The 27968-nt window shown below is 43.3% G+C and overlaps 1 protein-coding gene across 5 annotated transcripts in view; it reads right to left on the bottom strand.

The window, feature by feature from the left end:
• The window catches only part of ank2b (ankyrin 2b, neuronal), a 133433-nt gene that overhangs the window by 15362 nt on the left and 90103 nt on the right, over positions 1-27968 (bottom strand). For 2 of the 5 annotated variants that reach the window (XM_069671813.1, XM_069671814.1), the window contains 29 exons: positions 27138-27236; positions 26605-26703; positions 24513-24710; positions 24162-24260; positions 23897-23995; positions 23405-23503; positions 23224-23322; positions 22768-22840; positions 20827-20968; positions 19069-19153; positions 18862-18965; positions 18129-18167; positions 16597-16821; positions 14350-14448; positions 12725-12879; positions 12432-12643; positions 11978-12182; positions 11787-11883; positions 11481-11709; positions 11260-11385; positions 10542-10664; positions 10129-10161; positions 9837-9855; positions 2964-7628; positions 2407-2484; positions 2159-2290; positions 1917-2087; positions 1604-1838; positions 1355-1415 (listed from right to left, as the gene is read on the bottom strand). In XM_069671813.1, coding sequence (XP_069527914.1) covers positions 1355-1415; positions 1604-1838; positions 1917-2087; positions 2159-2290; positions 2407-2484; positions 2964-7628; positions 9837-9855; positions 10129-10161; positions 10542-10664; positions 11260-11385; positions 11481-11709; positions 11787-11883; positions 11978-12182; positions 12432-12643; positions 12725-12879; positions 14350-14448; positions 16597-16821; positions 18129-18167; positions 18862-18965; positions 19069-19153; positions 20827-20968; positions 22768-22840; positions 23224-23322; positions 23405-23503; positions 23897-23995; positions 24162-24260; positions 24513-24710; positions 26605-26703; positions 27138-27236 — 8100 coding nt within the window. Of the gene's footprint in view, positions 1-1354; positions 1416-1603; positions 1839-1916; positions 2088-2158; positions 2291-2406; positions 2485-2963; positions 7629-9836; positions 9856-10128; positions 10162-10541; positions 10665-11259; positions 11386-11480; positions 11710-11786; positions 11884-11977; positions 12183-12431; positions 12644-12724; positions 12880-14349; positions 14449-16596; positions 16822-18128; positions 18168-18861; positions 18966-19068; positions 19154-20826; positions 20969-22396; positions 22454-22767; positions 22841-23223; positions 23323-23404; positions 23504-23896; positions 23996-24161; positions 24261-24512; positions 24711-26604; positions 26704-27137; positions 27237-27968 lie in introns of all 5 variants that reach the window. The other 3 variants (XM_069671816.1, XM_069671817.1, XM_069671815.1) reach the window with 2 other exon arrangements.

Here is a 27968-nt window from a genome sequence, read left to right as displayed (position 1 = left end):
GCGTTAATGGCCTTTCCTCTGCTTCTGCTGTTAACAGTGTAGACGTGGCTCCTGGCACACTCAGTAATGGCTGCCTTTGGACAGAGGCTCCAGCATCACAAGTTTCCCAAAGAAAAGCAAGAGGTGGCAGGGGAGACAAGGGCCTAAACTGAGGTATCGGAGAATCAGGGGCAAGAAAATTCAGCTCATTAACCGAAGACACTGATTCAGGTGACGAGGCCCTACTCTCTGTCAATAATATTTCTGTATCGGTCACACATTCAGGTGAAGGTGATCTATCATGAACTAAGCTAAGTTCCCAAATGGTTTCAGAAGTAGATTCTGGCAAACAGGATCCATATTTGGTTGTTCCAGTGTCAAGTGTAGACTCTACACACACCGCAACGTCTATTTCATCCTGTCTTGATGACTGTGTTTTTTCAAATCTGTACTCAGCTCCCTGTAAAGCTGCTGAATGACCATCTATCAGCTCAAAAGTTGAGTCACGTGACACCTGCACAAAGCTGGTTGAGCTCAAGAGTTCTGTTTTCTGGATCGTTAAAACTGGAATGATAGAACTGTCTTCAGAGGGAGCGTCTAATGCCTGAGTGGCAGCATCCTGGGTCTGATTCCTGACATGAACTGATTTGACATCAAGGTCACTAGAAATTGAGGCCTTGTTCACATTAATCTCAAGCAATGACTTTGTAATATCTTCATGTGTAGCAGTTTCCTCAACCTCATCCGTCTTCACTACAACTTGAATAGCGTCTTCAGGGGATGAATCTATAGGATCTACAGATACACCTTCACCATGTGAGTCCATATGGTCAACATCATATCCATATAGGACTTTATAGAGTCGACGTGAAACTTCATCCATGTGCTTTCCAGACATTTGTTTGTTCTTTATGGATTCTGCCGTGACAGAACTCTGAAGCCTTCGTTTACTTGCTGAGTGTTCTGTCTTTTCTGACACCTCGGTGGTTTCCATAAGCTCCATAGAGAGTTTCCTAAAGTCTTGCTCAGCTTGATCACCCTCAATCAAGCTTTCTTCAAAATCGGTGATAGACAGCGGTCGACTCTCACATACGCCTGTTCGAGAGTAATTGGAAGACTCTCGCCAAGGCAACGGTGACAAATACTCAACATCGTATTCAGAGTGGCTGGATTGTAAGCACTCCAAGCTCCACTCCTCTCCTCCCTCTGCCCCCTCATATCCAGCAGCCCCCTCATCATCACATGGTTCAACATTGGGGTAAGGAGGTGGGGTAGTCTGGGTACCTAACTTGGGCCCCCCTTTATACACAGGGTCAATCACATGGGATCGGAGGTTGTAGGGGGAGGTGCGGTACACTGTGAAGAAAGGACTTACTTGTTTATAACTGCCTGTGTGTACCGTGTCTGTCAACTCCTCGTAAACTCTTTGTGATGAGCTGTGAAAAATAAAAAAACTATATTCAGTCACTCATGATCAATAACAAGAGAACATAGAGAATATATTCCACAAAATGCCAATTTCAGCAATGTAAACCAAAGATCAGATAGTATGTCAAAGAAAAATCTCAGAACCCTTTAGCGAGGTAGCTAGGAAGCTAAGGCACGTGTGGTCTGCACAACTTACTATGATGTCTCCATCTCTTTTTGTAGTTTCTCTTTCTGGGCATTTCTAAGAAGGCCTCTTGCTGTGGAATCTGCTTCTGATCGACCTGTTGTGTCGTGAAGTGACGACAAACTGGAGGAAAGGTCCTCTGCTGACACCATAGGTACCTCTTGTCCCGAGCCTGGACTCCTTCGGGTGCCGTCTGTATGCCTGCCTGACCTGGGACTGTCGATGTCTTCATGAAGTGCAGAGAAACCTGACAAAAGTAAACAATTAGAACTTTCTACATAGACATAAGAGACTGATAATCAATCTGCACTGGATTGAATAATACCTTCACTATGATCCAGTGCTATGGTCCGCTCTATTTCTGCATAGGTATGTGATGATGTCTCGTCCTGATGGGACTTGATTATCTTGGTTTCAATGAGGTGAACGATGTCCATGCGATTGATCTTAGTCAGTCTTTTGATCAGCGTTGTTTCTGGTGACAGAGAAAGTACTTCTGCTTTCATTTTGAATAAAAGCTCTTACTTTGTCCTTAAATTCTGAGATTGTACCCCACTCATTACTAACCTGTACCATGCTTTCCCTCCCTCTCTGCCCAGAGTTTCAAGAGGGCGTGGCTTTGGTCTTGAAGTGAGTTGGGGTTTTCAATCCTTATCAGGTTAATCCTCTCTTCACTAAACTCCAGTTCTCGTGCCAGCTCTGTCAAACAATTGCGATATAATCATTATGATAATCCAGAGATACATTTAAAATTAATTCTGAGAGCCTAGCAGCACGTTAGATGGCTTTATCACTGCCTTTATTGTGTGACTCACCTGTCCAGCTGAAGCCCAGATGGTCGGCTATAATGGCCAACCGTTGCTCTTTTCTCTCTGCCTCATCCTGTGGATCTACTGCAAATACCACCAGACAGCCATGAGCGGTCGGAGACGCAAGGTGTAACAAGTCAAGTCACATTCACAAACGGCACCTACGAAAAGTCTTCACTGGCTTTCTTGTTCTTTAAGCACTGTAAGTTTGTTAATTCATGCTATCAAATTATGAAATTGGAACCTTGAACAAACATAATATGCCTGTGAAGAACTATTGTGATAGATCTTAGAGTTACACTGTGTTTAAGAAATGTACAATACTAGCAAAAGTTTCAACAAAGTTGTTTTCTCAAGTTCCAAAAAGCCTTTAAGTCAATCTTGAGATTTTCAGCACACATAGAAGGAAAGAGAGACGTCTTTACGAACACAAAAAGTGACACATGGATTCTTCAACTACAATGGGACTGAACTACAAGAGACAGAGAGGCAGCACCTTTACAGCTACAGTGTACTATCAAGTCTAAAGAGATAGAGAATGGCCCCTTAAACTGGGGGGATACCTTGACTTTGGACTTTATCGTCTGGGATTCGCTGCATCTGTGTCTCAACAGGGTCGTCCCACAGTGGTCTAATGGGAAAGACGTCTCCTGAGGGAGGGAACTGCATCTCAGGGAAAGTTTCTCTTTCTATGATTGATGGATCAATGAGACTGCTCTCATCATCTGAGTTGACGGCTGCAGCTTCTTGTTCTTTCTCTGTCTCTGCCTGTGCCAACCTTGCGACAAGTTTTGCTGCTTCATCGGCTATCTCTTCAAAGCACTCAATGGACTGTTTTTGCGGCTCATTTTTCTCTTTAGTTGGTGTTGTTAAGGGAGATGTCTGACCACTTTTTCCTCGGACTGGCAATCTGGACTGGAAGCTTTTAGACTTTGCTGACTCAGCACTCAAGGGGCGGCCCTCTTTTTTAGCAGATGGCCTTGTAGACTCTCCCTCACAGAAGCTCTTGGCTTTGGGAGAAGATGTCTTGGTTTTGACATCAACAGAGGGACCTGCATCTGTCTCAGATTTTCTCCTTGGGTCCTTTTTTACTGGGACCTTCAGCTTTTTGTCTTGGGTAGATTCAGCACGTTTGACAGTAGAATCAGGCTTCAGACTGCTAGCCTTGATTGGAATTCTAGATTTAGATTCTGAGGTGAAGGAGGCCTCTTTTTTAAGAGTGGTTGAAGAGGAGCTTGAATGAGACGGAGAGGGGATTGAGGACTTATTGCGACCTTGAGGAGTAGACTTAGACTGTGTTTTGACCGGAGTCTTTTTAACACTACCGGAACCACTTTGTTTGGACTTCCCAGTTGGTTTGGGGGCTTCTATCACTGACTGTGGTTCCTCTGGAGATGAGTCAGAGGACTCTTGTCCCTGCTCGGGGTAGACTGATCTAGTGACTGTAGTTTCTGCTGTCTGTACATTTGTTATCAATTGGTCAGGGGAACTTGTGTCTACATCTAAGCATCCTTCTGTTATTTTTTTCTCTGTTTTAGTCTCTAGAGCTTCAGGGGATGTCTGATCTTTCTTTGTAGGTTTGGCTGAAGCTGCGATTCCCATTTTAGGGATTTTAGATTTGGAGGGATCAGATTTAGAGACAGGCTGATCACCTTCGGGTGGGGACTGAAGCTGAGAATCATTTTTTTCTTTTGATTTCTCAGTCTTCTCAGTCTTCTCAGTCTCCTCAGTCTCCTCAGTCTTAATTTCTAATGTCAGATTGAGGCCAACGTCTGGTTCTTCTGCTGATCTAATACCTTCTTCCCTGGCCTCTTCTACGAGAGGCTCCTCTAAAGGCTGTTCGCCTATTTGGAAAAAGGCAAAGCCAGCCCCCTCTTCCTCATAGCTCCTCTTAGTCATGTCAATAGCACCACTTCGGGTCATCTCAAACAGCTTCCCTTCCTGGAACAGAAAAGGGTTGGGTTCACTGGTAGGAGTGCTCTCTTCTGTCGGTGTTCTACCAGGTGTTGTGTCTGGGGTTGCTTGCAGAGACTGACGGTCCACCACCAAATTTAATATTTTCTGTTCCTCTTCTTTGACACGAGCTGCAAAAGCGGCATCATCCTCCCGCATTGCAGACCACGAGTCTGTCTCTACCCTTGCAGTGACCCCTTTTGACTCCGTTTTTGGAGGTTCCAGTATCTCCTCATCCTCCTCTGTGTCGTCATAGATACAGACTTCCGGTTTGAAATGTTCCCTTGTTTGATCCAAGGCAACATTAGCACTGGATCCAGCCTCTGGTGCTCCTGTATGCCCCTTTTTATCTTCTTTCACTTCATCTGTCACATTATTACCTTGTTTAAGGACACCAGTCTGCTCATTGCTAACACCTAACTCTTGACCATCGTTATCATCTCCTTCATTTACTCTTGATTTTCTTAAACTCTCCTCCTTTTGCTCATCAGTCCTGTTTGCAGTGCTTGATGTTACGGCAGCCTTTTTGGCACTACTGTCTTTATCGTCTTTTACAGACTGTGGGATTCTTTGTTCCTGTTCAGTTTCAAGCTCGGATTTTGAATGCTGCTGGTCTGAGACAGAGTGAGGTCCCTCTGAAGTGACACTGGCTGTTGTTGTTTTGTTGACCTCTTTGCTGTGGGATCCATCATGCAAACCTGCTGAAAAAGGAGAGGGAGGTTGAACTTTAATATGGGGATCAATAAAAAGAGCTAACTTTGAATCTTCAGCGGGTCTACTGAGCCCATATTCATTCTGCGAAAGCTTCTCACTTTTTTGGTCTAATGTTTCATAGCTGTCATCCCCTATTTTGGCATCTGTTGAGGCACACAAATCTTTTCTAGAGTTCATTTTGCTCCTCGCGTCTTGTTCCATTTCATCAAATGTTTTTATTTTTGCTGCCATCTTAAACATTTCTTCCTCTGGAGTTATTTTTCTCTGAGCTTCATAGCTGTCTGACGTATCCTCTTCTTCTGGGTCTTCAGGGATGACAGCCGGTTTGGATGGAACAGTGAGGAATGTATGATCTGGGGGTCTGGGGTTTACCTCATAACTTACCTCTTCAGAACTAGGTGTATCAGGAGAGAGGGGACTCTTACCCGAACTGGTCATCTGAGATGTCTGCTCACAACTGTCATCATCAGCACTAGCCTCATGGTCTCGAAGCAGCCTACCACGCAAAGCATCTTGGGGAAACTCTTTGGAAGGCTCTGGATGGCTAGAGGGTTTACTAGATGGACCTAGAGCTGATGGGAAGGATGGGTGGCTTTTTTGCTCTACAGGGCTGCTTTCTAATGAGTCATGAGGAGGGGATTCCTTGGTTGGGCTAGGCTCAATAGAGTCTGGGGACTTATGGGAGGAGTTTTCTTCCATGAGAGGACTACCCTCTAAAGAGTCTCTGTGGCTTATTGTCAAAGAGTCATCAGCTAATGGACTGAGGGCATCTGAGTCTTGCTTTAAATGCAGTTCTAAGCTTTCATGACGCAGTAAAGAGGATCTAGAGGCTGGAGAACCAACTAAAGGCAATTCTAGCTGATGATCAGGGCTCTCATCATCGCTAAGAAAAGTTTCTACAGTCTCTGAAATTCTCTTTGTAAGCTTTTGAGGTTTTGATGGCTCAGGCTCGCTCCTCCTAACAGATATAGACTCACTTGTAGTGTAGTCATCGGCAGCCTCGCTGGAAGAGACAGGGAGGGCCAATTCTGTAGACAGTTGGTCACCAGTGGTCCCTACACCAGAGTCTCCAGACTTCTCTGTCTCTTTAGTTTCTTTATTGACTGTTGGGGCAGCTGATGCCGAAGTCTCGGATGCCTGCTGTCCAGTTTTGGGAGAAAGACAAAGACTTTCTGGGCTTGTGCTTGGAGTGGCAAGACCCTCATGTTTGAAACTGTCCTCGGAGCTCAGATGAGGGGTTGCATCTCCAGAACTGGCACTTAGTGACTCTGCCACACCCTCATGTTTTGAGCTGTCAGAGCTATCATCAAGGCCACTATTTCCAAAGTCTACAGTTTCAGTTAGCTCTGAATGGGCGGCAGCAACTGACTTGGTTTCTTTCTCTCTGTCTTGCTGAGTGGACTCAGAAACTTTCTTGCGAGGTTTGGAATCCAAAGATACTTCTCGTTCTTGAGAGACGCGTGAGGTTATTGCCTTGGTCGTGGATTTTGACTGGATGGTTTCTGATTTTGTGGTTTTCTCTGTTCTTGATGTTGTAGATGATTTGAGCTCAAATAACCCAGACTTTCTCTTTGAGGGGTCCTGCCCCGTCTGGAATGCTTGCATCAGTTCTTTAACTGACATAGTCTCCTCAAGTTTTTCAGATTCAGCTTTGGGGGATTTCGGAGGGCCCTGTTTTGATTTAGGGCTTTCTTTGGCTTTTGGAGAGGTTTTGCTCATAACAGGCAATTGTGAAGGCTTGCTTCCAGTAACCTTTTTGCTCTTTTGCTCTGCCTCTACTTTCTGTTGTAAGGCTTTCACCTTGTCCTTTATTGACCCAATGGGAGTTTCTTCAACAACCGGGGATACAGGTGACGCTGGGGAAGGGGCTGTAGGCACACTTAGCAGAGCACCTGCCTCTGTCGATTCCTCTACCTGGTCCTTCCCCTTCCTTCTGACCGGCTTTTTGACATCACCAGCGGCTGTTTTGTCATGCACTTTGGTTGGAGTGGTTGGTTTTGCACTTTTGCGCAGTACAACATCAGTGAATTTTTCTTGAACAGCTGGCTCTTTTTTAGCTTTTGTTTTGGAGCTTACTGGTGCATCCAGGAGGTATTCTTTAAGATCACCACTGTCCTTTATGGCTTTTGGTCTGGGAGCCCCTCTATTAGCTCTACTTTCCCGCAAGACAGGTTCTTGAGTTTCTAATTTTGCCATCTTTTTGGCCTCCTCTATCTCACTGTCTGAGAGGAGGACCCACTCCTCTGCCATTCTAGCTGCTTTTGCTACCTCCTCTGCAGCCTCCCCCTCATATGTTCCGCTCCTCAGTATCTCACTGACTTTCTCTAGGTCCTCTTTGACTTTCTCTAAGTCCTTCTCCATTATTTCTAATGGCTCTCCAGAAACATCCTCAGTCCCTTTCTCTAGACCACACCCTCCTAAGGAAGGAGATTTCTCAGCGGAGTCTGCGGTCAAGATGGCAGTCATTTTTATCAAATCTTGTTTCATCTCTGACACGTCGGATAGAAGGTCTGGTTCTCGAATCAGCTCTGATTTCAGGACTGATGTCTCCGTCTCTTCATCTTCCATACGGAAGAAGAACAAGTAAGGAGTAAAGAAAATCAAAAATTCAAATCAAAGGAGACAGACATTGGAGAGTGTGGTCAGGACAAGATTGGAACACACTGCAGGGATCAAAGGACAACAGATTCACAATGGGTTCTACATCAGGGTATCAGAGGAATTGGGCTTATACTTTCATGTCTTTTGGTTTACTGTGGTAAAGCAAAGGCTAAATAATGCTGATGGGAAAGATATGAGCAGGAAATAACTTGCTTATACAGTCAGCGCACCCACACTCACAAGACAAAACTATGCAACAAAAATAAAATACAATAAAAACCATGAATGACGCCAGTTTACCAAGAAACCAACAAGTACAATGGAAAAAAAGGACAACAGAAAAACAAAGAAACATCTCAAGATTGCTTTGATGTGAGACAAATGTCAGTGTGATAACAGGCGGATTGAAAACAACTTAGAATGCTAGTTGTGTTTATCAAAGAAAAGAAAGCCAGTGATAACTTTTACAATATCTGATGACATGCGATGCTTTTCCTTCTACAAAATAAACACATCAATTACTTTCAGATAATCTAAAAAGGAAGGAAGATCTCTTTAATATGACAAAAGACATCTCGCAGGAAGGGGCGTTATTTAATTCCCTTTGCCTTCCGTTTAGTCTTTTTATCTGAAATGAAAACTGAAATAACAAAAAACCATTAACAAATGGTGTTGAGGGAAGAATCCAAAATTAGCACACCAAAAAAACAAAACGAATGAACTCTCATTAACAAGACAGTACATATAATCATTCAGACATACAATCACACGCATACACATTTATGTAAGCCAAGTTATTTCCATGCAAAGCAAAGGGAAGTGCTGATGGGAGGGTCATGGTGAAGCGTGAGTGGGAAGTGTAAATCCCCAATTACGGGATGAAAGGTGCTCATGTTGAAGAGCTTCTCTTCATTCATTAGTGTGGTGATTTCTTGGTCCATTTACACATTAAGTTTCATACATGGAACTTATTTAATTACACATCCTTCATGTATGTAACATTGTTTGATTCTGAGGTTAAATACTCAAACACAATGTATGTGTCACGTTCAATTAAAGCCGTTTTCACAGTTCTACGTGAACAAAGGAAGGTCGGGAGAAAGGGAAGGATTCAGAAGGATTGCTTTACCGTTACGCTTTAGCACTACAGCTGAAGGGAGCTATTATTCTGCCCTCTAATCTCCTAAAACTGGGTGCCTGCAAAATCACTAGCATCCAGTTTCAGGAACTCTGAGCGCAAGCGCACATGGGTGTGAGCACGTAAGGTTTTAAACTCGGGTGACCAAAGGTGCTAGCACAACCCTGGCGTAGCATAGCACGAACTGAGATGCTAGAGCAGGATGAGCATTTGAGCAGGCACATCATCTCCTGTCATCCCGTTTAAAAGCCGCTCTGATGACCTTACAATGGGGAGGCTACTCGGGGTGTAACGATTCTCCAAATCGCTGATTTGATTTGACTTCTGATGCTAAAGTCCTGTTGCCTCTTGGATTAAACTTTTAATTCTATGGGTATTTATACATTATTATATCATTCAGTTTATTCTCTGATAATGTGCATATTATAAACTTTACTGTAAATATGCCAGTATTAGCTAGAAGGCTAGTTAGACCTCAGTTGCTTCACTCCCTCCTTCGTTTGGAGCCACCTAACGACCAAACAGTTCTGTTTCCTTGCCACAATTTGTAATATATACGCCTGTGATTACATTAATGCTAAGGCATCACCACAGTATGAATGAGCTCAGTTTTCATGTACATACGTAGATGGCAGTGTCTAACTCGCTCTCCATATGTCCCGTCTCAAATTGTGAAGATTAAAGAGTTTAAGTGAAGAAATGGAGGCACGTGTGAAATCAGAAAAAAAAAAAAGGAAATCAAAAAAGTGAAGTTAAGCCTCAGGAGAAGCAGAACGTCGACATGGGGAGATGCAGGTCAGGCCTTTTTGACAAGACAAAAATACATGAAGCTTAAAGGACTTTGAAAAGATGTATGAGGTCTATGATTAAGCTAACGGCTAAGCTAGGCAGGTAGTATCAGTCTGGTTATTCCTCTGCACATTAGTATGACAGTACAATATTATAAGTTATTAATCTGGTTAATAAAGACATGCACATGTGCAGTGTTATAATAGAAGTGATTTAAAGACAGTTAAATAGAAAGACTTACATTTCTCGTGCGTGCAGGTCTGGAAAAAAGAGGAAGAAGCAACAGTTAATCATGTTTCATTCGCTGTACGTGCTGAATGTTCAAAAACTAGCACGAGGAAAAAAGAACACAAAGGACTGACCGAAAACAACAGAAAAAAATGAGCTATGCCTCTGAACAATCACTATTTAATTTACTATAACATTTGACTACTTGTACACATTGTTTAGTCCTGATAACAAAACAGCAGACAGGAAACGTCAGCAGAGCTAGTTAGTAGAGGAGGGGGGGAGGGGGCGGTGGCTGCTTTTACCTCTTCCTCTTGCTCCTCGTCTGAATCTGAATCCTTTAGGGAGCAAAAAGCAGCAAGAAGCAGAAAGATGTACAGATAGAAACAACATTTAGCGGGAAGAAAAGACAACGGGGAAATGTGTGGTTATCATAGCAACGAGGACAACGAGTCAGGGGAAGAGAGTGGTGTGTAAGGCTGCGTTAAGCGAGATTCAACTTGTTAGGCGCAGTCAAACTTTAACGCTAGCCATGTTAATGATGTCAATGCATCCTGGGAATTTGACTTATCTGGGATGGCAAATAGTACCGTGTCGTGTTTAACCAAGGAAAAGGTACACGGAGCATAAGTAAGGCGTAATATCCGATAAAAAAGGAAGTGAGGCTATCAGCAGAACGCCTCCTTGGTGGATTTAAACAACAGCATGGTGCTCTTACCTTGCAGTATGATGGCAGGGTGATATTAAGGTTGCATATGGCGTTTTGGGTGAGTGCCCTGTAGTTCCTGGGTTCTTTCATGAAGGACAGACGGCCACACGGCTCCTGAGTGTTGTCTCGGATCTGCAAGACGGATCAAATGTTAGATGCAAACAGAGAGAGCTCAGTTAGTTTAAGAGCAGCTTGCAGGTCAATTTTTTTACTACATTAATACTCGATCTTGTCTGTGGAAAAGGTAAATATTTTTGCTTTTTTTCTCAACATGGCGTCATGTTACGCAACAAGAGGGACTCACGGGGTCTGACTCTGCATTAGCTCAACGTGCAGACGTAGGTGGTAGTGAGTCTGAGCGGTCGTAGCGTACTGTGTAGATGTTATTTCGGTAGTGTAACATGCATTTCACCAGCTCTTATGATGGTTAATTTTTGCGTTTGTGCCGGTTGCACAAATTCTAGCTTGACGGGACATTGAGACACCGTTCTCCTGACAGGAAGAGGAGCAGAGCTCGCTCTCCTGCCTGGGGGGGCGTTTAGCGCAGGAACGGGAAGGCTTATTGCTCCTCATCCTGGCCTGTTCCTGCTCTCTCTGATGCCTGACAGGCTCTTAATTCTTAGCATGTTATATAGAAGCGTATTCATGTTAAACCTCATTAATCGGCGGGACTCGCTTCTGTTACGTCACTGCAAGTTGCTCTTTAAACAAATGAAGAGTAGCTCACTTTGATAAAGAGTGCTAGTCTGTTCTCCTTAAAGGCAAAGAAGCTGAAGAGATGGTGCTGGCCACTTTTGGTGAGGGGGACGAGGTTTCCAAAGCAGTCTGCATAGATGGGTTTGCCTTCCAGGACCTGTTGAATAAACAATAAGGTGAGCAGAAGCCAAAAGTGATGATTTTATTTAAACACTGACAGTAAGACATTCCTCGTCCGCTCCCCTTCCTCACCTCTACGTCTCGGCTGCGGGCCACCTCCATGAAGTTCTCCTGCTGCTCCAGGGTTTTGTCGATCTTGTCGTCCGTCATGCAGAAGCAGCGCAGTCGGGCCTCGATCGGATCGTGGGTCTTGGCGAAGATGACAAACTTGGCCATGTAGGGGACGCAGATGATCTCTCGGTACACCTGAGTGGAGAAGTTGACGGACTCCTGGACCTGTCGACAATCGATCAGCCAGAATCTGGAGAGCAGAAAGAACAGGTGAGGCTGGGTCTGCGCGAGTCGCTTTAAATCAGTCATAGCTGTTTCATGTGTTACCTCGCAGACACGTTGGTGGTGAAAGAGACACAGTCATTGATGAACGTTAACGGAGTTGTTCCTGTTATGTCCTCCCATTGAGCCGGCGTTGTTCCACCTGCAGACGGACACACACACCCCAAACACACACATGAGAAAGTGAAGATGTGTCTGGTTGGCGTCTACACAGTTTGGAGCGTCTGTTCTCTCACCGGTGATGCTGCAGAGAAGTCGTAAAGTGGGCGTGTCCCCTCCGAAGCCGTTGAGGACCGGGTCAGAGTTGCTCTTGGGGACGGGGATGGTCATGGTTATGGGTTTATGGAACTTCCTCCTGCGGGGCTCCAGGGTGACGATGGGGCTGAAGGTGGCCTTGTTCCCCAGGATCTTCCTCACGACATCCACATTCACAGGCTGGGTCTGGGGGAGGAGGAAGATCAGTCGGAGATGGTTGAAAAAGTTTTGTGTTGCCCTGGGAAACTCTCTGAACTATTGGAGGAAACAATTTGTGATCCCCTGACTTTCATCTCGCACCATCAAAGGATCAAACAACTTATTCTATGTACTATGTTCTATGTATCGTTTGACAACCAAGCTCTAACACGTGAGTGCTGCAGCAGGTAAGAATAACACAGCAAACAGGTAAACGTAAGGGTCAGGTAAAGTTACCTGTAGTCCGACCCTGATCCTCTTGGTGAGGGCCCCCTCAGGGAAAACTGCCTGCACTTGGGGAACCACGGTGCTGCTCAGGATGCCTCCTTCAGGACCAATCAGATTACTGTCCTGTTTGATGCGCGACACCACCGCAAAGTATTGTGGGAAATCTCTTGTGATGATGCGGCAGATGCGCTTCCTCTCCAGCTCCTCCGGCGTGTCCAGCTCTATAGGAGGAGATGAATGTAATCAGGGACGTTCATGTGGGTTATAAGAATAGACTCACACTTGCATCATCAGAGACTGACCCTCGTCCATGCCGTTGAGTATCTGGTTGAGCTCCTCCTGGGTGTGCTCACAGTGATGCTCCTTCCAGCTCTCTCCTGTCTCGCTCCTCAGGATAACCAGCTCCCTCTCTTTACCCCGCAGGGCGGCAAAGTGGGGGATCTCCACGATCACAGGACTGGAGGGGCAGAGGCGAAGTCATGTGAGCGAGTAAAGAATGTCATTGAAAATACAAGTGTACAAGTGCCTCTTGACGTTGAGAAGGCTCCCGTGAAATCTGTACTAACTGTTGTACTATAGAACCCAACATGTCAGAGTTTCTTTGTACCCACAGGTGATGATTTTTGAATATTCTTATATTCTTAATCACTAATAGGTAGGAAAAGTAAACAGTAATCTACTATGGCTGAACAAACAAAGAAAAGATGGATGACTACAGATACAACTTCAACAAGAAGTGAAAATCCAAAGAAGAAGAAACAAACTCGACGCTCAGATGAAGCAAACAGTCTGAAAAGGAAAGCGACCGTCAGCCAGGAAAATCAAGAGTTACAACCGGAGCCGACCGTGGACGTCACACATGCAGCACTGTCTGATATCTGGGAAGTGTGCTCCTGTAATTACCGTTTATCACCATCGGGGCCGCCAAAGAGAGATTATAACTTTAACTGGTCTACCACACCCTCGACTGGATAGTTTGTTTGTATTATGATGTGATGTGTTGGACACAAAATAATCCTTTGAAAAACACAACAGTAAAAACTGATTGAGCGACCGGCAGCTACCTGTGTGTATATCTGTAAATAAAGTCTGGTTGCTTTGGATAGAGCGATGTTACTGCTGATTCTGGGTGAAGAAAAAAGCAACTTTCCACGACACAAAAAAAGTATCTTTGTAACCAATCTGAGCCTGAGTGGCAAAAACAAGCTCTGTCTGTAGACGTACTTTGATCGGGTGCATTTGTTTCTAAATGTAAAAAAAGTGCATGTCAGATATCTTTATATTTAACTCACACTTTAATACTCACCTTATTTGCACAACAAACTAGCTGCAGCAACATATATCTATAAGAAGCATGCTACAAGTACAACATGGGACAAACATGGCTTTTAAACGTGATATTTAAGGCGGTTCTGTGGCCTGGAAGAAGGTGGTTACATCTGTTTCTCTTTATGAAACTTTTGATGAAAAACTTTAAATATGTTTATATGATGTAATTGTACATTTTTGTTTCAATCTTGGCTTTTAAATCTGCAGTTTTCCTGCAAAAAGCCAGAAGTTATGAACATTACAGACTTAAAGCAACATGATGGGAAACTATCTTTCCTCGCTACTCACAGGCCAAACAACCATTTAAATCTCACACAAAAATAATAATAATAATAAACGACTTTTAATGCAACACAAAGAAAAAAGGAAGCACTTAAACAGAGAGACAGAAAAGGGTGAGCAGAAAAGAGGGATTAAAGAAAGGAACACGCAGCAGTGACAGTAATGGGATGGTCTAACGGGTCGTGAAGCGGGTACAAGAGACGAGCATGAGCATGAAAACACAACAACAAATGTAGAAATTATTATTAAATGGGAGGTTTGTAAATGAAAACACTACGATCGGCATCCATGGATTGTTTCATATGCATAACCGTACCCGAGGAATTTGGTCCCCGGCGGGCCGAGCTGCAGGATTCTGCTAACCAGACTCTCTCCCTCGTTAAGAGGTGGAGGCGCATTGGGGAGGTGGAGTTTACTGCGAGCGTCCACGCAGCAGGGAGGAAGAGAGAGCACACGTCATGTTTTGGTTGGGTGCAAAAAGAAAGAGGAACCCTGGAGTGAGATTCTAAACACTGTGGTCACTTCTGGCTGCATGACTACGGAGAGTTAAAGTGGCCAAAACTAAATAAACAAATAAAAAACCTTTTTAAATTTTTAAAACACAAAATATATAATATAAACACATCGGCTCATTTTAAGTTATTTTCTCAATATTTATAAGTTTTCTTTTGTTTGTTTTCTTCTGTTCCTTTCTTTCATATTCATCTAATTTAAACAAAGAATTAAACATTAAACATCCTTGGGTTTAGGTGTACGTATTCATAGTCGAGTAAGGACTAGGGTTGTCAACATTTTTGATACTTCTTCGATACCACGTGTTTTAAAACGATACAATCGTTATTTTTTACATTCGATAGCTTTAAAAAGCTTTAAAAATCTACAGATCTGCCGTCAGACCCAAAGCCGCTGAGAGCAAGAGAGAGAGAGCAGCTGTGGTCGAGCGTCATAGACAGGAAGTGAGGAGAGTGAGCGCCGTTAAAGCGGTGAAACAGAGAAGTATGATTACGTTCTGACTGTTTCACAGCGGTTAAACAACAAACTAACAGGCCTACACCTCCGTACGACCCCGCAGGAAGGGACAGGGTTTAGTTCTTATAGGTGGAAGTCGACTGTCTGCTCCGCCCTCCGTCACACCCGGAGCTCTGATACAGCCCTCTGTCACGTCTCTTTCACGTCTCATAAAGATGCTAAACGTAGGATTGTGTTTGTTGCAGAGAGACAGAGAGCAGAGCAGAAAGACAGCACATTTAGTCCCGACCTGCGGCCTGTAAGGTTGAGCAGTATGCTCTTTAGTAGTCACATTATTAGCTGGTAGTGGGCGGGGCTTATCAATTAACCCGGTTCCTCAGGTGTAGCCCCACACCACCCACTGCCAGCCAGCCTATTCTCTTCTATACGCACTTTGTGTTAAGAGAATGAACTTGCCCTAGACACGCCAGGAGCCTGCAGACCTCTGCGATGGACGTCTAGAAACGTCCCAAACACAGCAGAATAATAAGAATAGAAACACAGCTGAAGGGCAGACACCAGCTCACACTCCTCCTGGAGGAAACTTATTTTTCTTTCGTAGGACTTGTTGCCGTGGTAACGAAGCAGGTATCACTTTTTTATCAGTATCTTATCGAAGTTTGAAATTCTGGTATCCTGACAACCCCAGTAAGGACATTTGTATTTTAAAGGTTCCTACACTAGCATTAAGCATTACCAGCAGGGGGCAGAATTTGAGGCCACATATCAAACCAATCATGGTGCAACAAACTGCAGGTGGAGTTAATAAGAAAAGCTTCTTCATTAAGGGTTAGGGATCAGGTTAAACAAGAGTTAGACAGCAGCTGTTATGAAAGAAAACAGGGCATGCTGAAGAGCAAAGAGTAACCCTGGTGCTGGGAGAAAGCAAGAGCAGATACAGAAACAGGATTAGTAAGGCAGAGCAGAGGTTAAATTAATCTGAACGAAAAAGGGCAGCAGGTTGGAAGCTTCTCAGTGACCAGCCGAGATGTAAAGTTTACCCATGATACCCGTTTCCATCTTATGATGTGTTCAGACCGAAAGGGAGGGACATTTTCTTTAACGTCTCCTCCTCCTCCAGGATCTGTCTCGATTAATTTGCCCAGTGTGATGAGCTGTTAGCTCGGATCAGCACCAGGATTTCTCTGATGGACACCAACTACCGCCGTTCTGTTTCAGCAGCGTTATGAACCAAACATAAAGGGATTGTGCTGTTACTTAACTGCAATAAACAGGGGAAAACGATTCCAAACCACCTTCAAAACTCTAAAATGCATGTTTTTTTGAATGGAGTTTGGTTTGTCCGCTTCTTATGCAAGCTCAGGATGTAAGGAGATACTCGGCGCTGTTAGGCTACGATAAACTTGCTCCGCTTTTGGTCTGAACACCCCGTTACACTGCTCATCTTCAACACTTTTTAAATTCCATTTCCCGCTTACTTCCTAAACCCGCCCGAAAACCTGCGTCTTCATGTCGTCTCTGGGGTCTGAGCTTTTTGCTTCTCTCTAACCTGGAAACACTTCACCGGTTCCACCATCCCTCCCTTCGGTCTTACCCGAGGAACTGAGCTCCGGACGGCCCCACCTCGATGAGCCTGCTGGCCAGGCCCTCGCCCTCCACCATCGGGGGCATGGTGGCCAGGCGGTGCCTCTTCACCAGTCGACACGTCACCCGGGTGGGCGCGCTGCACTTCCTGGGCGGGATGATGATGCGTAGGCCGTTGTGCCGGCAGCCACGCATGGCTCCACCTCTAGCATCCACCATGAAGCTGACCAGGAAGCTGCGATGTAACAGGAGATATTCACACATTAGAAACATGTATGACTGAACCCATTGAGTGGTGAGAACAAAGACACCAAAGCTACTTTTTGTTTGAGCGTGAACACTTTTAATATAAGGTGGAAATTAAGAACTAGTTTCTGCCTGAATTGGTTACTAGTCCAAAACTTTTTACACACTCTGCATGTGGTTGTCGAGTTGTTGTAAACTTTAAACATTTTAAACTACAAAGGATTAAAAATGTTTAGCTTTAAAGTTACATTTGATTTAAAAGCAGGCGCTAAATAAATAAGCTTTAATCACTGTCCTTTCATTCACTGTTTACGGAGCTTTATCATTGAAAGTTGTTTAAACGCTATTTTCGCTAGCCAAATTAGCATCCAAGGATACATCTTTCTAACCAAAGCTAGCACAAGCACTAGCTGTTAACTTAGTGCTTGCTAACCTCTTCCTTCTGGCTCCAAATAACCAAGATGGCAACTTCCAAAACGGCAAACTAAAGGCTTCAAACCCGTAGCCTATAAACCTTCTGGTGACATCATGGTAGCTATGATGTCCACTTTAAAGCAAACTTTACTTTTTATCTAATATTCTTTGTTATGTCATGTGATTAATAAAGCTATGATTTAAGAGTCTTACTACCACGCATGGCTCTGCAGACAGATATCGGCTGCGGCCACTTTGCTCCTTTGGTGTCTATTTTCTCATCCCAGAATGGTCATGATGATCAACGGCTCCAACTCCATAACACTTGCAAACTTTATGACTTCAGATATCTGACGCTGTCTGTCGTCACCCCCCATGCAAAGTGGCACAGACTGTATGCACATGGATCACACGTCTCAATGAGGGGGAGTGTGGTGTGATGAGGTGATGCTACAGTTTGACACGAGTTATTATATCCAGCGACACGACCAATCAAGTGTTAGAAGACAAAGACTGCTGTCCTCCTCCATGAAACACGTCTCAGTGGTTTACTTTAATAAATATATAAAACTACTTTTTCTTACTTTTTAAGGCCGACATGAACACACCGCTGTGTTAGTGAAAATGCACAATTCACATGGCATGAAATCAACAACAACATCCTCAACTTTCACCGCCTCTTCAGCCCAGATTTTCACTATTTAAAGGGGCGTTCCAGTATTTTTTTGGGACATACTTTAAATCAAAGTGTCTGAGGCGGTGTCTGCTGAGGACAGGTACACACACATACACCTCTCCACCAGGAGAGCACACTGTGAGGGGAGGAAGAGAGAGTGATGAAGATGAGGAGGAGAGTGATTAAACCAAGGTGCAGAGGGTCACCTGCTGTGGTCTCCATGATCGTGGCACGGAGAGGATTGGCTGAAAACAACAACCACATCAGACAGAGAGGAGTCAAAGGTCAAGAGTTCAGAGGAGAGGAAGAGAAACTCGGAGAGGAATAGAGAGCAGAGACTTTAAGAATGAGAACATGATAACTCACATAAACTAACATGTACAGTTTTACCTTGAAACACGAAGAAATGTTAACATACTGTGTAATGATGTTTGCATTATGCGCTGGTAATATGTGGTCATTTCAGGGTGTCTGCAGGTGCAACGTCAATTTAAGACTTTTCAAGACTAAATAAATTAAATTTATTTTAAGAATTTTCAGGTGATTTTTTTTTAAACATTATTTGGATAGTGGCCTATCATATTGTGGAAACATAAACCTATATAACATAATTGTTCCAGGTTATTTTTTCCCTATAAATATGACCAAAGCTGTACAGAGCAGCAACATGCGCGCAGTAACAGCTGCCAAGTGAGAGCAAACACTCCACTTCCACACTGATTTAAATGACGGTTAATTACATATAATTACAGCATTTCCTAATTGGTTAAATAAGTACATAATAGCAGCCAAGCTTTGGGGACCTAAAGAAGATTAAAGTGGATTTTAATGCATATTTATGAATTTACAAGCTGCTTCAGTTCATGTACATTTCTTCTTCTTTGTACATTTCGTCCACTTTGTTCGGTTTGTTTCTCGTTCTTATTAAAACACACTCACCCAGAGTGAATGGGGCTGGAGGACAGAGCGATATTGTCCAGGTTCTCTGTGCCCCAACTCAGCCGGTACGAATCCCTCTCGTTCTCCCGGGCAAGTGACGAAACCTGGAACCGAACAGAAAGCCTCGTCTTATTTATTTTACTTAACTACCAACGATTAAAGTTTTTTGCAACGACTGCACGGCTGTATGTCAATGATGTTCTGTACCTGACAGTTGAGCATCTCATCCATGATGCCTTCATGTCTGGGGGAGTAGTAGCTGTGGTGGGTGGGGGTGAAGGACCGCTCAGAACTGGAGAAGAAAAGAAGGAAGATGTTCTCAGCATGAAACTAAACAGCATAAAGGCTAATATGTTCACACACACATACTAACTATGCTAAAACGGCTAACTGACAGGCTAACAGTCTATTAGCTGCTGTAAATCTGCACAGAGATGCTTTAAACAAAACTAAACACAGACGATGCTAACATGCTAATGTTTAGGAGGGATTGAGTTCACCAAGGTCACAACTTTGTTGAGTATGTTAGCATGCTAACATTGCTAACTAACAGTGAACACAAAGGCTGCTTCCCAAGTCTCTTAAATTGCACCCATGCATCCCTCACTTGCATCTTAGTCCCTCCCACCAGAGGTGCACGAAGAGACGTGTTTTGTCAAGCGAAGTGCGTATATGATGACTGCGTCAGCCGATCACAGCTGGATCAGCTGTCAGTCGGCTTCAACAGCTGTTTGTGTCTGCTAACACGCTCTGTGTTTATCCTTATTAAACACACAGTCACAGTGTTTTCTCTCTGTATCCTGTTTAACAAACACCTGCACATAAACAGGCTGCAGTCTGTGTTTAGACTGTGTGCTGCTTTTATTTGGTTTCTCTACTTCTGATGTTCAGACCAGCAATTTACAGATTGTCAAATACCAACTCTTTATACCGACGTTGTTTATAGTCGGTTTCAAGGCGTCCTTAAAAGTCCGCTTCTTTCTGTCTCCGGTATGAAAGGCTATTGATCTGCTGCAGCGTCCAATCAGTAAGGGGGCTTGTCGGCATGTGTCATCGCTCAACGCTCCTCAGAATTACCTTCTCGCTCCTCCGAGCAGCGATTAGAGCTTTTAAATGGTCCAACATGGCGGCTCTGAAACTACTTCCGGTTAAAGCGAGGAGCGAGGAAATATCGAATAAGAGACTTGAGAAGCAGCCAAAGTGTCCCTGCGTTCATGAGGAGTCGGAATAATCAGAGTTTTAGACGTGAAGCCATCTTTAGAAAATCTTGTTACCCAACTTGCTAACTGACAAACTCAGCGTTATATTACACAGAAACATGGATTTAGCAATAACATCGTCTTTGTAGCGTCCAATTTGGTTCCATATTACGAAGCTAATGAACACGCTGAAGAAAAATAATGACTTCCCAAGTCAGGAAAAGGATCAAGCAGCACGTGAATACATCTCATGAGAATGTCTTTATAGATATCTTTACAAATTTGATCTGATGATGGCGCTACGTAAACAAACACCCAAACAAAACAGGAATCATTGAAGTCCACACGATTCATCGTCAGGGGACCGTGAACGTCTCAACAAAAACCTTGATATCAATATAATCAAACATCAGTTAGCAGTTAGCTAACGGCTATCTCAGCAGTGCCGAAGATTTAACGGGCCATACATTCGGCCAGCGTCAGCACATACCTTTGCATTCGACTATGGAGGCATGACAAGGGAGACCGACGATGAAGAATGAGCAGGAGAGGTTAAAACACACAAACACAAACAAACAAACAAACACAGATATACACAAACACAAATACAGGCGGTTAGTTTGAAAGATGTCGTATAGAAACACACACTGATTCATGATAAAGTCAGAACCAGCAAATATCAGTCATCAAACAGGAACAGGGTCAGCACAGAAACACAACAGGATTAACAGGAGTTCATGTTAAAGTTTACTCGAGGGAAACGTACCTGTCGGTGCGTCCGCCCTCCAGGCTGAAGCGGAGGTAGTTCATCCCGTCCAGATACTGTCCCGGCAGGGAGTCGTCGCCCAGCTCCCGCAGGTCCTCGGCCCTCAGGTACTCTCCTCCGTCACCCGTCATCGTGTCATCGCCTTGGGAGAACAGACGTTGATTAATGAGAAACGTATCTGAATGTAGCTCCAGTGCTAACGTGTTAGCGTAGTAGGATACGTTTGTGTAATAATAAGCAACGACTGCTTCAAAGGTCATAAAAACAACTTTCATTGTAAATTACTTAAATTAGACTTTTACACATATAATATAAATCATCACTTCTGGGCCTCTATACATGTTGTTGGTGAGTGTGTGCAGACCCTTGTGAGACCCCTCCCTCTGCATCTATTCTGGTGTTTTGCTTTGCATGGGACGTTTTCAGGAGGGGCGATGTTGAGCCAATCACAGCGTACAGGTGAGTGTGGGAGTGGGAGCAGCTGGGCCCCATTCAGACTGGCGAACATGGCGAAAGGGCGATGCAGAGGTGGCCTTCTTTCTGTTGCACATGTAGGTGCCTCAAACCGGGTAGGACAGGCTAACCGGCGGCATGCAAAGGTAACCGTGATGCTGTCGGTGTGAGCTTGGCGGGGTGGGCATGTGAGTGAGAGTGAGCTTCTGGTGACGAGAGCGCAGGAAGAGGGGCCCAGTTTGAAAAATCCTACTTATTAAACCTCTAAACCAACATGGATGAGACACTTCTCCCTGCTCACAAGCTCATTGTGAATTAAAAACAAAAGAAACGAGGAGATGACCTGAAGTTTCTCTACTTCTCTTTAAATATCTCCTAAAAACAGGCCACTGTTGTACTTCAACTGAGAGGAAAAAACACAATCCACTTATTATACCTATAAAACACTCACTCTGATTCTCTCAAACACACAAGAAATCTTTTGGCTCTTACATCAAATGCATCTTGAAACACTAATGCTAACACCCGCATGCTAACGGAGTCAGAGATTAGTTAAGCAGCATTCCAGGGAGTCAGTCTTCCCTAATAGATCACTAATGAAATAAGCTTTGAAGAAACAACAATCTCTTTGACATGACTGTAGTGATTGTTTTACGTCTCCTCTCGCCGTTCCTCCTCTGCTCTGCTAATCCGCAGGAGTCCGATTTGTCAACAGAGCTGTCAATCGTCATTTTGATAGCATCAAAACTCATGTCCCATCTGTTAACATGGAGGAGGCGGGCTTTATGAGCTATACTGCAGCCAGTCAGCAGGGGGCGACAGAGAGGGTTTGGCTTCACTTTCAGGGAGCTCTCCATGTCCATCTTTTTATAGCGCCCGTCACGGGGGGTATTTTGGCATCAGTTTCGTACAATAAGAGCAGATGGAGATGCGTCGTCCATCTGTATACACAGCTTTCTTTCCCTCATTGGTATCCAACTCATATATCACAGTTAGTGTCGCAGCATTTAACCAATCGGCAGTCTACAGGCTCATTCACCATGCATAACACACGACTACACGTCTCCCTGTAAAACCAGCACAGCAAGTCGTCACACAAAAGCACCGAGCTGGATACCTTCGTCATCCATGGAGTCGTCTGACATAACATCATCATCATCGATGGCTCTCAGTGCTGTGGGTGGACAGCACACAAACTCACAACTGCACCTCTCGCATAAACTAAATTAAATTAAATCTATCTAAGTTACCTGCTAGTTGCTCCTTAAAACTGTATTAATCAATTATTTTTTGCACCAAATTTACAGGCTACAACCTGATTTATCTACGGCTAACAAGCTAGCAAACAGCTACAGTATATTTGGAGGTGTACTCCTGGCCACCTAATGAATCCAACACTTACAGCTCGGCTTTAATGAGCGATCTCTTTACTTTGAGGGCTTCATTGTGGGTTCATGTTGACAGGCTGTGGTGCGAAACATGACTCACCCTCCTCATCGGACACATCCAGCACTTCAGTCATGGTCTCTGGCACGTTCAGCTTGTGTTTCTCCGTCACCGTCTGGCAGCACGAGAGGAAACGGATCCCGTTAGATCACAGCAGACACTCAGTGTCCTGCTCATTAGGTTAAACCAATGTAGAGATATACAAAACACCTGTAACAAACCCCCCTTCTTGAAGGTTAAAATGTCAGACATCAATCGAGGGGGGAAACAGAGGATAATTCAAGCTAACACCCTTGCTTTATGCTAACTAGCTAAACTAGCACACTAGCTTAACTTTCACTATGAGCACAATTCACTTACACCCGAAACAGATTTGTATTTTAAGTGCAATTATTTGTTACGTATTTTGTTTTCCACCAAAGTACAAATGTAGTGTAACTCAGGGAGTTTAATTGTGTTACTTAAACGTGCAGGTGTGTGTGTGTGTGTGTGACGCACCGTCGTCGTGGTGATGATCTCCTCCGTGACGACCCTCAGCGTGTCCACCACAGAGATGTAGCCCAGCCTCCGAGCGATACCCAGAGCGGTGTTACCATTCTGCAGGAGAAAGCATGCTCAGTGAGGTGTGTGTCTGTGTATCGGTTTGTGTGTGTGTGTGTGTGTGTGTGTGGTTACGTACCACAGTGATAGCGTTGGGCTTGGCACCGTTCTGCAGCAGTAAGTTGATGATGTGTGTGTTTCCCTGCTGGGCTGCCTGGTGGAGCGGAGTGTATCCGTTCTGGAGAGAAGATGTTACAGCAGGTAACAGTGAAGATCGATAATGAAACACATTGATTATTCATAGTTTGATTTTATTCTTGTGGATCCCTGACCTTCAAGCAGATATGTTTGGCCTTGTTTATTAAATATGACATCTCACATTACAACATAAGAAAAAGCTCTTTTAACAACATGAACATGTCTTGTTATAACATTAAAAACATCTTATAATGAGAAATTAAATAAAAACTGCAAATTTATTTCAATGCGCTGCAATTTCATGCTTAAATTTTGACTTAAAAATAGAAATAATAGTGTAAAATAATAATGTAAATATTAGATAGTGCATGTTAAATAATGCTGTATGTATTGATCAGATTAAAGTGATCATAAACAAACAGAGATTCAGTACCTTTGTCTTGGCGTTGACGCTGGCTCCATTCTGAAGCAGGAAGCTGACCATCTTTGCGTTTCCATAGTGACATGCTACGATCAGCGGCGTGTATCCCAACTGCAAAACAACAGGAAATGTGTTCGATCAGGAATAACACTTGCACTGACGGAGAAGGAGGGTTATTGAAGATGATAATAGCAGCATAATGACTTTGAGTGTTGTCTTAGAAACAGAAGGTGTTCGGCTACATGCAGCATATAAGGAACGTGCTGACAGCTCATACTTTGGTCTGCTGGTCCAGGTTGGCTTCGTTCTTGGCGAGGATTTCAGCAACGGCCACTTTGTCCTCCTGAGCAGCCAGATGGAGAGCAGTCAGGCCGCTCTGCAGGAAGAACACACACAACAGTTACTCGCATCACAACAGAATACACACATTCTGTCCTCTCCTGATGAGCTAACGTAGCTAATCTGACTCTGACACTTTGAAACTGAAGCTCTAATCATTACAAAAGCATGGCATATAGACTTTCAAACTCGATCATACTACATGGTAAAATTCTCCTTAATAAGATTGTTCTATTTCTAATTCTAGTATCGCTGTATTACTCAGATCAAAGACAGGTTTCGGCAGTACCTTAGTGGCGACGTTGATCTGCGCTCCCTTGCTCATGAGCAGGGCGGCCATGTCTGCGTGGCCCTCCTGGGAGGCCAGGTGGAGCGGAGTGACGCCCTGCTTGGTCAGGATGTTGGTCTCGGCTCCGTACTGCAGCAGCACTGTGGCGATTTCCATCTGGTTCTTCTTGGCGGCGATATGGAGAGGAGTGTAGCCGTTCTGATTCATGGGGACAGGAGAGAGAGAGGCTGAGTGTTCACTGAGACCGCTTGTTGTTGACAATTCCTCCTTTTTAAGTAATGTTTGTGAGAAAAAAAAACTACAGAAACCAAGTGTTAAAGGTCACAAGGATACTAAGCTTTCAAAAAAATAAACTACAGTTAAAGGGGTGTGAGGTGGGTAAAAAGGTCTTTCTTTAACTTGGACTGTACTTTGACAAAAAAAACAGTAGTGAGTAGTGAACTACATGTGATTAAACTAGTAGTTTAACAAAATTTACAACATATGTATGTGTTCGCACAAGATTATAACTTGCTCCTTTAGGATAATAACTTGTTCCCTCAAGATAACGACTTGCATGAGTAAAGTTCCCACAAGATACTAACTGGAACTTCCCACAAGTTAATAACCCTTTTCCAAAAGATAATCATCTTGGGCGCACAAGATAAAATTTTAACTCCAAAAAACTCGTACCCAAAAGATTATAACTTGCTCGTATTAGATTATAACTTGTTCCTATTAGATGATGACTTGTTCCCAAAAGATAAACTTTGTTCCCATAACATTGTTCCCACTATATAATATTTTGTGCCCCAAGATACAAACTGATTCCTATAAGATAATAATTTGTTCCCAAGAGATACTAACTTGTTCCAATAACATAATATTTTCTACGCACAAGATACTAACTTGTTCCCACAAGACAATAATTAGTTATAACTTGTTCCCACAGGATACATTCCCAAAAGATAATAACTGGTTCCAAAAATATTATTAACTTGTTCCCACAAGTTAATAATATTGTTTCTGCAAGATATTAACTGGTTCCCACAGTTAATAACCTTTTCCCAAAAGAATCATCTTGTGTGCACAAGATAGAAATTTTCCCCAAAACATATTAACTTGTTCCTGTAAGATGTTAACTTGTTCCCAAAAGATGATAACTTGTTCCTGTAAGATGTTAACTTGTTCCCAAAATATAATAACATGTTCCTATAAGATGTTAATTTGTTCCCAAAATATAATAACTTGTTCCCAAAAGATAACTTGTTCCCGAAAGATAAACTAGTTACTACAAGATAATAACTTGTTCCCAAAACATAATAACTTGTTCCTATAAGATGTTAACTTGTTCCCAAAAGATGATAACTTGTTCCTGTAAGATGTTAACTTGTTCCCAAAATATAATAACTTGTTCCCAAAAGATAACTTGTTCCCGAAAGATAAACTAGTTACTACAAGATAATAACTTGTTCCCAAAACATAATAACTTGTTCCTATAAGATGTTAACTTGTTCCCAAAAGATAATATATTGTTCCAATAAGATACAGACAAAAACAAGGTTCACAAAAGGTAATCATTTGCTCCAAAAAGATACTAATGTGTTCCCAAAAAACAACTTATAGATTAGATAAGATAAAAACGTGTTGTCAAAAGATGATACATTGTTCCAATAAAATATTAACGTCCCATCAACACATTGTGTACGCGCATGATTGTAAGTTCCAACCACAACACAACAACTAGTTCACAAAAGAAAATAATTAGTTCCCACAGGATACTCACCTGCTCCCAGGAGATAATAAACAGTTCCCTAAAAACAAAACTTGCGTCCCAAAAGATACTAACTTGTTCCCACGAGATAAAGCTAGTTGCTAAAAGATCTTAACTTATGAAAGATATGTGAGGGATAAAGTGTTTCCCAAGAATAATTATCTTGTTTGCTGATAATATTTGTTTCCATCAGTTAACATTTTGTGCGCACAAGATCAAACAACCACCTTACAGGACAGTAGGAGCTCTGTAAGTTTAGAGCTACATTTGAGAATCAGGTTCAAAGCCATCCCTTTATCTCCACCAGAGTGTCTTAAGCTCGTCACTGTGGACTCTCACCTTGGCCATTGTGTGGGGGGACGCTCCTTTGTCCAAAAGCAGGAGCGCCACCTTCTGGTTATCATAATGCGCTGCGACATGGAGCGGGGTGAGGCCGTTCTGTAAGGGACGGACGGTGAGCGCATGTGGATTAAACAGCAGTTAGTGCAGCACTGAGCCAACACACATGAGGTCAACAGGAAGTGTTACAGGGGTCAAACTGCAGGTTAGAATTATATTAGACAGTAGAAGCTGGAAGCATCACTGAGTGGGTCCTTATGAGGATGAACAGACGAACATAGTCAAAGAAAGAAAGATGTAAAAAGGCTTGTGTTATCTGTTTTATGTTGTCTGAAATAAATCAAAGCTAAAACTAATGGAAGAGGTCGATTCTTCTTACTAGGCTTACCGGTGCTCTCGTTGTCAACATAACCTCAATACAGAAAAATATCAACACACAGTTTAGATTTAAAAACTTTAAAAACATCTCAGCAAAAACTAGACAGAACTTTAGCCTCTCTAAAGTTAAGAAGTTTGTATTTGTGGATGAATACCTTCCCAGCAGAATCCGGTGGAGCGTGACGCTGCAGCAGAAGTTTGGCCACATCCAGGCTTCCGTACTTTGAGGCCACATGCAGGGGAGTAAAACCTTTCTGTGGACAGAAACAGCGGGAAAGAGAGATTTAGAATTGTGCTTAAGTCGGTTACTTCATTCAGCAGCCGTGAAACAGGCTGTAAGGGCTGCAATGTGATCAGAAGAACTAAAAGTTCTTGCTGTTTCCACTAACAGGCTCAGATTGTTCTTCTAAGTGTGTGACATCATTACAGAAAGGATCCCTACAGAGATAGACCTTTTTGTTACAGAGGAAGGTGATTTATTTTTAACAAAGAAACCTAAAAAACCTAAAAAAGATTAGACAAAAGGAGAAGAAGAAATTCCACCGAAAAAAGGTAGTAAGAAGAAGAACGACAGCAGCAAAATCAAAGTACTTTGAAGTACTGGCAGCAATGGCAAAAGATCTGTGACGCTGTGAATGTCGATCAGCCGAGGGACGCACGGCTGCTGAAATAAAAAGTGGTTTGATATGAAGATGGAAGCAACAAAGGGCTCCGTGACAACAACTGGAGGACGGGAGGAGGCGGGGCTGCGAGGGCACAGCTGGGCACAAGTTTAATAATCCTCTTTCACTCATGTATGACGGTATTATTCACACAGTTAGGAAAAAGGAAGGAATTGATTTCTGAATGCAGCCCAAAGAGAGCGATTTGAATATGTCATAAGATAAATAAAATGCTGATGCAACTCTCAGTAACCTGAAACCAAACATATCAGAGTCCTCCTGTAACCAGCAGAGGGAGCCCTTTAGCTACGTTGTGACACACAC

Source organism: Semicossyphus pulcher, unplaced genomic scaffold (assembly GCF_022749685.1).
Source record: "Semicossyphus pulcher isolate SPU_LCO1_2020_fin unplaced genomic scaffold, fSemPul1.0.p SCAF_21, whole genome shotgun sequence".
NCBI classification, from domain to species: domain Eukaryota; kingdom Metazoa; phylum Chordata; class Actinopteri; order Labriformes; family Labridae; genus Semicossyphus; species Semicossyphus pulcher.
This window is presented reverse-complemented; position numbering and strand designations above follow the sequence as displayed.